Here is a 12,657-nt window from a genome sequence, read left to right on the forward strand (position 1 = left end):
TTGACGATGACAAGCCGTCCCAAAGAAAAGGAAATTCATACATCATCATCATCATCATCTTTATCAATCCATATTCGGCTCACTACTGAGCTCGGGTCTCCTCTCAGAATGAGAGGGGTTAGGCCAATAGTCCACCACGCTGGCCAGACTTTACACACGCAGAGAATTAAGAAAATTCTCTGGTATGCAGGTTTCCTCAAGATTTTTTTTCTTCGCCGTTTGAAAGACGTGATATTTATTTTTTAAAAAGACAAAACTGAAAAGTAGGAGATGCATGCCCTGGGCCGGATTCGAAGCCAAACTCTCCGGAATCGGAGGGAAAGGTCATATCCACTGGGCTATCACGGCACTCTAAATACAAATTCATACAGTTTGATACAAACTCCGTTTCTCATACATCCATAGATATACATTGTACATGTCTCATAAATATTACGACATACTTTGCAGGGTGGTAGTTGACACCAAGGCATACTAAAATAATGCAATATATGTTGCCGTTTTACTATGGTCTCGAGCCGCCAGCATCCAGCGGCTCCCTGCAACCCCCTTGATATCTTCGGTCCACCTAGTGGGGGGTCGATACGCTACGCTTTCCGGTACGAGGACGCCACTCTAGCACTTTGGGACCCCAATCTCCATCGGCTCTTCAAAAAATCTTTATGGAAAAGCTTAGAGCTCGTGATGTGAAGTCACACAGTCAAACCAAAACGAGGCAGTTGATAGCATTATCATAACGCAGTCAACCTTAATGCTAAATAAATAGAGGCTGGGGCTAATTTTTTTCAGAAAAAAGAAATTGTTCATTTGTTTTTTTCATATTGTGATATTTTCTGTCAAAAAACGATTTACATTATTATCTAAATCTATACTTATACTTATTAATCTCTATATCTATATCTATCTATACTTATAATAAAACTGATCGAATTCTATACATTAAATCGCAATTTGGGATTTAACTTATACCATTTGTAACGACAAAGGTTAACGTGGCATAACGGAAGACAGCGCCATCTAGAATCTATACTAATAATATGAATTCTGTATATTTTGTGCATTCTGTACATTATAACCGAATAACAAAAAAACACGGACAGACAGACAGACAGACAAAATATCTGCTCAGTGTCCCTCGTCGATCCACATGGTCCGTGTGTGGGGCTCGTAGTCCGGGTCAATGGTGCGCGTGCTGATGATGTGCTTGTACACGAAGGCGGACTTCCTCGGCGTGCGCGTCTTTTTAGGACTAGCGAAGTCCACTTCGTACAGACCGAACCGTTCACTGCAAAGCGATGAAAAAATAAGAATTACAATAAGGAATGTCCGGGTGGGCTCACGGCAAGTCTCGTGATGAAAAAAAGTCAAAGTCGGCCAATCTTTCGTCCGATCGCAACAAAAGAGACAGCGATCTTTCCTGTTCGGCGTTATTGGTCGACAATATGTCGTATTACCTTCACAAGATACGCATTTAGGCCTACTTAACACAGAAGGATCAAAACCAAAGCAAAACTCCCGCTTGGCAGCAGTGCTTCTTGGAAAAAGCAGGATCTTATTCGGGTTTGAGAACCAGAGCGTCACTACATTCTTATCCGATGTATTGAAAGAAGCCTCTGACTGCTTATAGCTATGCTTCCTTTTACACTCGTAGTTCAGTAGGTTACACTAATCGACCTTTGGCATCAGAAATAAGCAAGGTACCATGTTTATTTCTGTCTAAAAGATGTTAGCTGGAATCCTTGCGATGATTGAACAATTCCGATTAATATCCCATCTCGACCATCACTCTACAGCGCATCCTCAGTTATTTTGGGCATATCACACGCCGTGGTAACGACAACTTGGAGAAAATTATTGTGGTGGGAAATGTGGAAGGCAAACGGCCACGAGGTAGATCTCCAACCCTATGGTCGGAACTTCTCAAGGAAACAGGAGCCCGCACCTTTTACAGTGCCGTCCAAATGGCCAGCGACCGTACTCGATGGAGGAGCATTGTATACCAAAAGATGACTCGCCATGGTAGTCACGATCCTCAGTCATGAGGGACCGACTGGAGAGAGAGAGAAAGATCCCATACGACATATTTTACACTAGCCGATGTCGACGACGACGACGATGCAGTTTCACCCGCGTAGTTCCCGTTAATTTGAGTATACGGGGATCAAAATGCACTCACAAATAACGTGTCTAGTTCTAGTGGTGAAAGAATTTTTAAAATCGGTTCTGTAGATCCAGAGATTACTCACTACAACACCACAAACTTTACCTCTTTATAATAATAGTATAAATATAAATGATTTCGAACATAGCATGTCTGGCAGTAAGAACTCTCTGTTGTGGATTTAGTCAAGGCCTACAAGCAGATCCCTGTGGATCTGAAGACAGCGATCTCGTGTCCCTTCGGATTCCCTTTTAAGGACTTCGGAGAGTTATAGTAATTCCCCGGATTGTGCTTGCTTACGTGTATCCTTCCATCCATTCCAAGTTGTCCATGAGACTCCACGCCATGTATCCCCTCAAATCAACGCCGGCGTCCAGGCAATCCAGCACGCTGTTGAGGGCCGCACGGTAATATCTGATTCGGGCATCGTCTTCACAACCATCCTCTGGGATCTGCGACCAGCCGTTCTCAGTTATGTAGAATATGGGCCCGTTGTACTTTTTGTGCAGGTGCATCAGCGCTTTGTAGATGCTGTGCGGCGCGCGCTGGAAAATTGATTATTACTTCAATATCATCATAAAAGCTTAAGCTATAGTTGATGGTTCAAGAAAGGCACAGGGCTCCTTTATCCTATAGGTACCGGGGACTTGAAGCTTTAGTCCGTTACATTGTGGGAGATGCCTTGAAAAATGTATTTCATTTAATATATTTCGGATTAAACCAACTATTATTTTTAGGAACACAGTAAAATGATTTAGTTATGTTACTATAAGGATCCACAGAAGACTAGCGTTAAACTGTTAGATCCACCAAAGGTTAATGTAGTAGATCCACCAAAGGTTAATGTAGTAGACCAACCAAAGGTTAATGTAGTAGATCCACCAAATAATGAATGGAAATGTTTGGTACCACACACATCATCTTCTTTTTCTTTTCTATCTTTTCATTACTAAACTTCCAAAAAGGAGGAGGTTCTACATTCGGCTGTATGTATGTTTTAATAATTTAATTTTAATTATTGTTTTTTGGTGTGTGTCTCTTACATTGTGTGTGTGTCTAATACATTTCTTTCTTTCAAAAACACATTGTTAAATGATGGTTATGACTGAAACTGACGGTCGGTTAAAGTCATTATCATCATTTAACAATAATTAGAGCAATCTAACATTGAATGAGATAAATATGACGACGAATATTTTTTTAAAACAATCACTCCAATATTACAAAGGGAATCCAACAACCTTGATACTCACTCTTAACCAAACAGAAACTGCCTTTTCCCACTCTGGTAACATAGTAAGACCAGCGTCGACATCAGCAAATACTGAAGGTACCGGCCAGTTTACTTTATATTCATTGGCAGAAATAAGGAAGGCAGTGTAATGGTTGACTCCGAAGAAATCTGACGCTCCTCTTACGTATTTTCTCTCTTCTTCAGTGAATGCGGGCATTCTGGATGTGGGGTAACCCTGTTCTGCGCTCTTTCTTGCAACTATTTTAGATAGTTCTTGAGGAAAGCCTCCTTTTTCAGAGAAGATTGGTTCGGCATATAATCCCCACTGAAAAAACCAGTTGTAAAGAATTACTGTAATGGTTACATGTTTTAATTTAATAGACAGAACAAATAAAAGCTCACTCAAAGTGAACTCTTATCAGAAGAACAAAATCATCTCTTCTACGCATTCTGCGCCCTGGCATTTCCCTGGTAAACAAACATTTTAGAAATTAAATACAATGGTTCCTGTGCAAGAAACATGAGAATTTACCCTCCGCGTACGAGATCTTAAATAAATTCTCATGGATGAAAAATACAAGTCAATCAGAAAGTTCTATATAAACTACTTACTTCCGCTTGCCTTCTAATTTCTGCTGCGAAAAAATCTTCTTCCGAATCAGTCAAAGGCCCCAACCAGTTGACACTGATCGTGATGCCGCACACGCCGCCCTGTGTAGGCTTGAAAATATCGTTATATGCGTGATAGGCCTTCGCATGGGCCATTACTAGATGCTTCGCACAGTAATAAGTTCCCACATCTGTGACATTTAGTATGGGTGCTTTGGTAAAATGCCCATAACCTTCGTAGCAAATTTCCCTCGGCTCATTGAATGTGATCCAGTGCTTGACTCTGTCACCGAATTGTGCGAAAGCAACCTTTGCGTAGTTCTCGAACCATTCAGGGAAAAGTGGACTTGCAAATCCTCCGAGGTCTTGCAGTTTCTGGGGCAAGTCCCAATGGTACAACGTGGCCATCGGCGTGATGTTGTATTTCACCATCTCGTTGATATAATTGTTGTAGAAAGCGACGCCCGCGTCGCTGACTTTGTTGGCAAGGCCATTGGGCAGGATCCTGGACCAAGAGAGTGAGAATCTGTACGCGTCAAGGCCGAGCTCTCGCATCATCTCCACGTCGCGCTTGTAGTTGTTATAGGTGTCGGCCGCGACATCTCCGTTGCTTCTATCTGTTATGGCGTCGGGGTTTGTATGCATCATGCGGTCCCAAATATTTTCTCCTTTATCTGCAACATTTCACAACATCACTTATTTAAAAGCGCAGCCAACCAATGCGTGCTTTGCTTTACAATTTTATTCAGCAGTCATAGTCATCCTGTTCGGAATCATGTGTAGATGATTTCCAAAGAATATCGTGTTTATGTGGCAAATGTTGCATGAATTATAAATAATTTATCGAGAAACAAAAATGATCATTAATTTGGTAATGTGCTTACGTACCGTCAACATTCCATCCTCCTTCTATTTGGTATGCAGAAGTCGCAGTTCCAAACAGGAAATCATCAGGGAAGCGTCTGTCACGCTGCACTAAAGCGCTGCAGAATGTTGCAAATAAACTGCAAATCAACAAAAATTATAAATAAATTAATCCTACTAACATTATAAACGCAAAAGTTTGCATGAATGTTTGCTTGGAATATTTTTAACTCTCTAACGCCGCAACTATTAAACCGATTTAGCTGAAATTTAAAATGGAAATAGATTTTACTCTGGATTAACACGTATTTACTAGTTAGTATTTTAGTAATTATTACTTTTCATCCTGGAAAATACATGGTTCCTACGGGATTTGTGAAAAACTGAATTCCCCGCGGAAGAAGTCGCAGTCTGCTAAAAAGAAAGAATATAACTCATATTCTTTCTTCCTCATGGTCACATTCTTCATTTCCAAAGAGTTTGTCTGTGGTTTCCAAAAGATAAGTTCACAATTCCTTCCCCTATTGTGCATTTTGTATTTTTTTTTGTGTCTATTGAATTGTATGTTCTATCTGGTGTATCATTCTGTTATATCTTCCTCTTCCACTCTCTCCTATAATACCTACTCATCATCTACTACTTTTATACACATATCCTTTATTGTAATAGCTGTTGTAATAGTCCGTAAAAGAAGGACCAATGAGTGACCTGTGACTCGAATCCAGGACCTGATTCTCAACTGTAAAGTCAACAAACCAACGAAGTACTAACATAAATAGCCTTCAAATAAGATGCGAAAATACTAGTAGGAAGTTTAATAAACACTTCACCTCGTAAATTAATATCTACGTCATAATCAAAAAGTATAATCGGCTTTATTAATACATCATCAATACATAATAATATAAATAAAAATGAGTCTTTGTCTGTGATTTATTTGTTTATAAAAAAAATACTGTAGAAAAAAATCATTCTATCCAATATCTATATTTTTTATACTTTATGCAGTCGGGTTTTTTTATTTGATAAATAAATTTATTTATTTCACACTTTTTAGTTACGATAGATTGTTAATTTCGGATTTATTTTTACGTTTATTACAAAGTACGATAATTTATGCGTCCAACCGAGGTTAAGCAAATATTCAAAAAATTCTAAGGAAGGCTCGGTGGGCGAATCCGACTCGCACTTAGCCGATTTTTATAATCGGCTAAGTGCGATAAATAATAATAATAATAAAATATTTCAATATATTTAATTTATTCTATTTTATAACTTCACTTCACAAACCTGGTCGCACCTATAGTCATCCGACTCGCGTATTTTGTATAGACAACTAATAAATAACTTTTTTCTAATTGTAGTTTTTTTTAAACATGGCCATGATATACCATTTTAGAATCCTCACAAAAAGTTCTTGAATTTGATACCCATTACCCATATTGCAATATTAGAAAAAAAAAACTTTTTCACCTCGAGTCTATAGCGTCCCACAGTTGTCTTGTTATTTTTTTTTAGTTTCACCTATCTAAGAACACTTGGGTTATTGAGATAAATCTAACGATATCCTAGTTACGTAAATCCGTTCAGTGGTTTGCAAGATATGAGGTAATAAAGAATATTACATACATACATACAAGATACGCGCGATAAAAACGTAACCCTTCTTTCAGTCGGGTAAAAAGAGGTGAATGTTTTTTTAATATAAATCATTCACGTTTTCAATTCAATAAAATGTTTAAGAACCAGTTTCGGACGGACTCTAATTATTGTAACTACCGAGAATTAATAGCAAAGAAAGCAGTGAAATAGAGACAACAGGTAGGTATAAAATGCAATTGTTCTGTATGAAAACTGTTAGAGATATTAACTGTGAGAGTATGTAATATTTTCTTTGTGACAATACGAGTAAATAATTGCCCATAAATAACGAGTAAAAAACCATAAGATACTCGTATAAAACGTCTTTTGTTTCTCACATATTTCACATCGTTATAATATAGATACTAGACGTTATAATAGAGAAATACCTATATTCTTTTGAGTGCCTTTTTTTATAACCTAGTACATGTAACAGTATTTAATATAATTGCTACAGTATATAATTAGGTACAATTTCAGCTTGCCTATTTTGGTATTTATTATCATTATCAACCTATTGAAGTGGACAACAAAGTGCACATACTATATGATATCCACCGTAAGCATCGGATGACATTTGTAATTTGTAGTATATTAAGTGGATGAAATTTTGTCAATTGATTTGTTTTTTATTTTGACGGGTTGATAATAAATACTAAAATAGGAAATCCACAGGTCAGTTTTCAAAAGCATGATAGATTAACAACTTTCAGAACCCTCGTTACGCGTGTTTAACTCGCACTTGTCCAGTTTTTTTAGTGTTCCGTAGGTCACCAGGAACCCTCATAGTTTCACCATCTCCGTCTGTCTGTCCGAAGTTTAGTCCAAAGTGTCTACCTACTACAAATCTGTAATTTATCATGAGTTTACATTAACGTCGACAAAGTCGAATTAAAAATAATATTTTGAAAACTATTTTTAGAGTGTCTACCTTCCTTTCGTGTAAAGTATTGATATTTTCGGTATCGTTGGATAGGTCTTTAAAAATATTGTACTTAGGTCTGGAAACACTATTTTTGGATTCAGGGATCCGTTTGTAAAATACTAGCGGACGCCCGCGACTTCGTCCGCGTAAATTTCGATGTCAAATTTACTACTACTACCCCTACCCTACCCTACCCCTACCCTACCCTACCCCTACCCTACCACTACCCCAACCCTACCCAACCCCTACATCTACCCTACCCCTACCCCTACTCCCACCCTACCCCTACCCTACCCCAAACCTACTCCTACCCTACCCCTACCTTACCTACACCCTACCCCCATCCTACCCCTACCCTCCCCGTACCCTATCCCTTTCCTACCCCTATCCCACCGGTACCCCTATCTCACGCCTATCCTACCCCTACCCGACCACTTCCCTATCCTACCCGTACCTCTACCCTACCACTACCCCTACCCTACCGCTACCCTAAACTTGGCCCTAAACCTACCCTACCCTTACACTACCCCTACGCTTCCCTACCCGTACCCTACCCTACCCTGTAACTTCTCTATCTTACTCCTACCCTTAGCAAAATCGTTCCAGTCCTTCGAGAGTGGTGGTATGACCAAGAGAAATAGAGACTTCTATGCTAATAATATAAAGAGGTTAAGTTCGTGTGGTTGTAGGAGGTAATCTCTGGATCTACTGGACTGATTTGGAAAATTGTTTTACCAATAGAAAGCTACGTTATTTGCGAGTGTCATAGGCTATGTTTGATCCCCATATTCACACGGGAACGGGAACTACGTAAATGAAAGCGCGGGGCGTCATACAGCGGAATTTCTGCGTCTTTTAGAAATTTTGTATTATCTCCGAAACTATTTAAGTAATTAACATACTGTAAAGGGCAAATCTTATCTCCATAATATCCTTGTGATTATTAAATAATTTATTTTAATAAGGATTAAAGTTTAGTTGTATAAATAATGACGTAAACCTAAGTATATAAAATTAATAATTTTTAAAACACAAAAGGTACTATATCTGCTTATATATAGAAGATAGATATATAGTGTCGCGGACTTTTTTGTAGAACTTTTAAAGATACATAAAGTCTCCATACATTAATTTCAATTTTACACAATAGTTAAGGCAGTGCATTTGAATAAGTCTGTTTAAGTGGATTTTCAGTCCGACCTGTATGACAAAATCTGTGATAACTCGGCTAATATATATGATACCAATATAAATAGCCTATAGCACTCCCCGATAATGTAGCATTCTACTGGTGAAAGAATTTTTAAAATCGGACCAGTAGTTTCGAAGATTACCCCATTTAAAAAATGTGACAAACTTACAAACTTACAAACTTTACCTCTTTATAATATTAGTATAGATTAAGTTTTTAAGTGCTAATTTTTGTTAGAGTCATGTGGGGGACACTTTACACCACCAGCTAAGTAGTTTAGGGATACGTGAAAAAAATTACAGAAGTAGGATATATTATAAAACTAGCGGAAGCCCGCGACTTCATCCGCCTGGAATTCAGTTTTTCACTAATCCCGCGGGAACCATAGATTTTTTCGGGATGAAAAGTTTCTACTAAACAAACAAATAAAGAAAGAATAACCAAATCTTACGTCTTTATATATTAATTTAGAAGTTTAGGCAAAGTCGGTTGAATTAAAGAATATACATTTTAACACCTTTCCAATCATTTTAAATTGAAAACAGACGGACATTTTTGCCTGGTTGGAGGCTTCGGCCGTGGCTAGTTACCACCCTACCGACAAGACGTACCGCCAAGCAATTTAGCGTTCCGATACGATGTCGTGTAGAAACTGAAAGGAGTGCGGATTTTCATCCTCATCCTAATAAGTTAGTCCGCTTCCATCTTAGACTGCATCATCACTTACCATCAGGTGAGATTGTAGTCAAGTGCTAACTTGTAAATAAAAAAAAAACATGGCTACTATAAGGGTTCCTTGTGGACTACGGAACCCTAAAAACTGTATAAATCTAAATAAAACACTTACCTTAAAAGTATTGTTGTTTTCATAGTGCGTAGACGTGTTCTGCTAGTCACAGTTGGTCAGACACTGATCACTGATGACATTTATTTATACCTTCGAGTAAAGGCTAGGATATTTAATCTTATTATGAGAGATTATATTATTTTTAAAATAACACTGTATATAATCATAATTATAATATAATTAACCTACGAAAAATAAAGTATTAGAATTTAAATACAAAAAATCATTAAAATCCATTAAATAAAAACAAATGTTTAATCCTGATTTTTGCCTATGATATTTTATAATATAGATATGTTACATCCCTACGAAATCACCTAAAAAGTGGTCCGAATTTATACTCCACTAAGCGCAGACATTCACATTTTTGTGTTTACTCACATTATATATTTAAGTGAGCTGTGATAATCCAGTTATGACCTCCGCCTCCAATTCCAGAGGGTGTGGGTTCGAATTCGGTTCGGGGCATGCACCTCCAACTTTTCAGTTGTGTGCATTGTGTTAAGAAATTAAATATCACGTGTTTCAAACGGTGAAGGAAAAACATTGTGTTTTCTTAATTCTCTACGTGTGTGAAGTCTGCCAATCCGCATTAGGTCAGCGTGGTGGACTATTGGCCTAACCCCTCTCATTCTGAGAGGAGACTCGAGCTCAGCAGTGAACCGAATATGGGTTGATAATGATGATATAATAAAGTATATATTTTTTTTACATTTCCTGACCACACAACTGGACATTGTAAACAAGATTTCGGTATTATTTGTTTGTTAATTATTTTTGTTCTTAAATATGTATGTATTATGTAATAATAATAATAATAATAATAATAATAATAATAATAATTTATTTACTTCAGGTTATACACCCATTTAAAATATACATAAATAAGTACAGATAATAATTAAATATAACAATTAAATAATAAATCTATAGAGATTTCTGAGAGCAAACATATTTCTTTTTTTTTTATTTCTTGTTCCTGTCGCGATGCACGGCAAGCCAATATTTTAGAATAGGGTTTTCAGGATACTCGGAGCATACACTGAGGATTTCATTACGACAATTCCGGATACGGGACCAAAAAGACGCAATTCGCGATCTCACGATAGCGAAATAATCTGGTATTCTGGCGTCGGCAAACATGCCCGATGCGCTACAATATTTAGGCAGTTTCATCAGAATGCGGTATGCGTTATTATACTGCACTCTGATGCTGCTACGTGCCTTTGAGGTGCAGTTGACCCAAAGCTGACTGGTGTAGAAGCATTGACAGTATGCTCTAAACAGTGTCAGCTTCGCTTCGGGACTGCACCTCGCAAACCGGCGAGCGAGCATGTTACACCGAACAGCCAAGGCCCTCCGTTCGCGCTCGATGTCGTCATTATCGCGCAAATCCTCAGTTAAAATATGCCCCAAGTATCTGAATTTGTTCACCCTTTCTATAGGAGATCCATCTAAGAACACTAAAGGCACATTTTCCGGACCTTTACCTGCCCGAAATACCATCATCTGTGTTTTCTTGACATTATACTTTAGACCGTGATCCCTCGCATACTGTTCACAGATGTTCAGCAAGTGTCTAAGTCCTCTGATTGAGGGACTCAGAAGTACCATATCGTCCGCATAACTTAAGTTATTTACACATGTTGTACCTATATGACAGCCTACTTTGGCACTTCTGAGTTCTTCAATCAAGTCATTGACATATAGACTAAAAAGGTCCGGAGAAGTCAGCCCACCTTGACGCACGCCACACTCTAATCTAAAATCATTAGAGATAGCGTCGCCCCATTTCACAACGTTTGTTTGGTTCTCGTACCAATATCTCAACAGATCAACGGTTTTATTCGGTACATTGGACCTAATAAGTTTTTGCCACAGTAACTGATAGTTGACCAGGTCAAAAGCTCGGCTAAGATCTAAAAAATATGCATAGATTGATGTATTCCTATTTGTGTAGTAGCTGACCATTGACTTGAGACTAAAAATCGCAGAATCTGTCGAGAGACCGGGACGAAAACCAAACTGTGCATCATCAATCTTTATATTCTGATTAACATCAGAATATATCAATCTCTCTAGTATTTTTCCAACAATAGTTCCTAATGAAATTGGTCTGTAGTTTTTGAGGCTAGAGAGATCGCCGGTTTTGTTTTTAGGGACAGGAACCACCACGGTTTTCATGAGGTTTTTTGGTAAATACCCTGAGTTTACCCAAAAAGAAAAGAATTCCGCCAGGACATTAAAACCTTGGTCACCCGCGTACAAGATGTGTTCCAGGCTGAGACCGTCAAAACCCGGGGACTTCCCCCTTGTCATTTTTACAACCACTTTGGCTACGTCATTACGTGTATATCGATAGAATTTTCCATCGATAGTTTCATTCTTATTAACATTACTGCAGCCTTTAACACATTCTGCCCGGACAGGTAACGGGTTTATTTTAAAATGATTTGAAAATAACTCAGCAATCGACTGAGAATCGTGTACGTTCTCCACACTCACGGGTAATTTAGTTTTGTAGTCAAGACGTTTAGTATTTTTCCAAAAATTTGCAAAGTTTTTGTCTGCTTGATGAGATGCCAAAATGTCCATCAAAATTTGTTCTTCATTATTCTGACACCATTTTAATTTAGACTTGAAAATTTTGCGACTCTCTGTCATATTGATGTATACTTCCCCAGACTGCGGTTTTCCATACCATAGCCAAGTAATAATAACCAGTGCACAGTAAAACCAACTGTGGTTTGTGTTGCACTATGGTTAGGCTTTTTTTTTGTAGAATAATAAATAAATAAAAAAAAAAAACTGACTGCAGTCGGCGACGCCGTCGCCTGCCGCCGAGACGTCTCTGACTGCAGTCGATTGCGGTCGTCGTTAGAGTTGCCGCACGTGTAAATGAACCCTAAGAAAACCTTAATTGGCCCAGCCGGGAATCGAACCCAGGACCTCCGTCTTGTAAGTCCACTGCGCATACCACTGCGCCACGGAGGCTGTCAAAAATAATTCTTCCACAAAAAGTTGCAAGCAAAGTTGCAACTTAATCTATGATTGTGTTTAATCTATGGTTTAAATTAGTCAGAGACAAGGATCGCCTCAGGATAATTCTTCCACAAAAAGTTGCACAAGGAGTGACGGTCGGAAAAATGTGAAATAAAACAAAATATAGCTCTGTGGTGTGTGA

At 38.2% G+C, this 12,657-nt stretch overlaps 1 protein-coding gene across 1 annotated transcript; it reads right to left on the reverse strand.

Moving 5' to 3' along the window:
• Positions 1–808: 808 nt before the first annotated feature.
• Positions 809–9,524, reverse strand: LOC112044008 (myrosinase 1). Its single transcript, XM_024079722.2, has 6 exons — positions 9,474–9,524; positions 4,893–5,008; positions 4,008–4,678; positions 3,415–3,720; positions 2,462–2,706; positions 809–1,285 (listed from the first exon to the last, which is right to left on the reverse strand). The coding sequence occupies exons 1-6, from the start codon at positions 9,494–9,496 to the stop codon at positions 1,126–1,128; spliced, it is 1,521 nt and encodes a 506-aa protein (XP_023935490.2). The 5' UTR covers positions 9,497–9,524; the 3' UTR covers positions 809–1,125.
• Positions 9,525–12,657: the final 3,133 nt, after the last annotated feature.

Source organism: Bicyclus anynana, chromosome 24, assembly GCF_947172395.1.
Source record: "Bicyclus anynana chromosome 24, ilBicAnyn1.1, whole genome shotgun sequence".
NCBI classification, from domain to species: Eukaryota; Metazoa; Arthropoda; class Insecta; order Lepidoptera; family Nymphalidae; genus Bicyclus; species Bicyclus anynana.

What these genes read in the sequence shown, in the direction of transcription:
- LOC112044008 (XM_024079722.2), bottom strand. Translation starts at nt 9,496, where the DNA reads ATGAAAACAACAATACTTTTAAG. An exon ending in AAAACAACAATACTTTTAAG is followed by an intron (nt 5,009 to 9,473) that starts GTAAGTGTTTTA and finishes GTTGATTTGCAG; the next exon opens with TTTATTTGCAACATTCTGCA. An exon ending in AAATTAGAAGGCAAGCGGAA is followed by an intron (nt 3,721 to 4,007) that starts GTAAGTAGTTTA and finishes TGGTTTTTTCAG; the next exon opens with TGGGGATTATATGCCGAACC.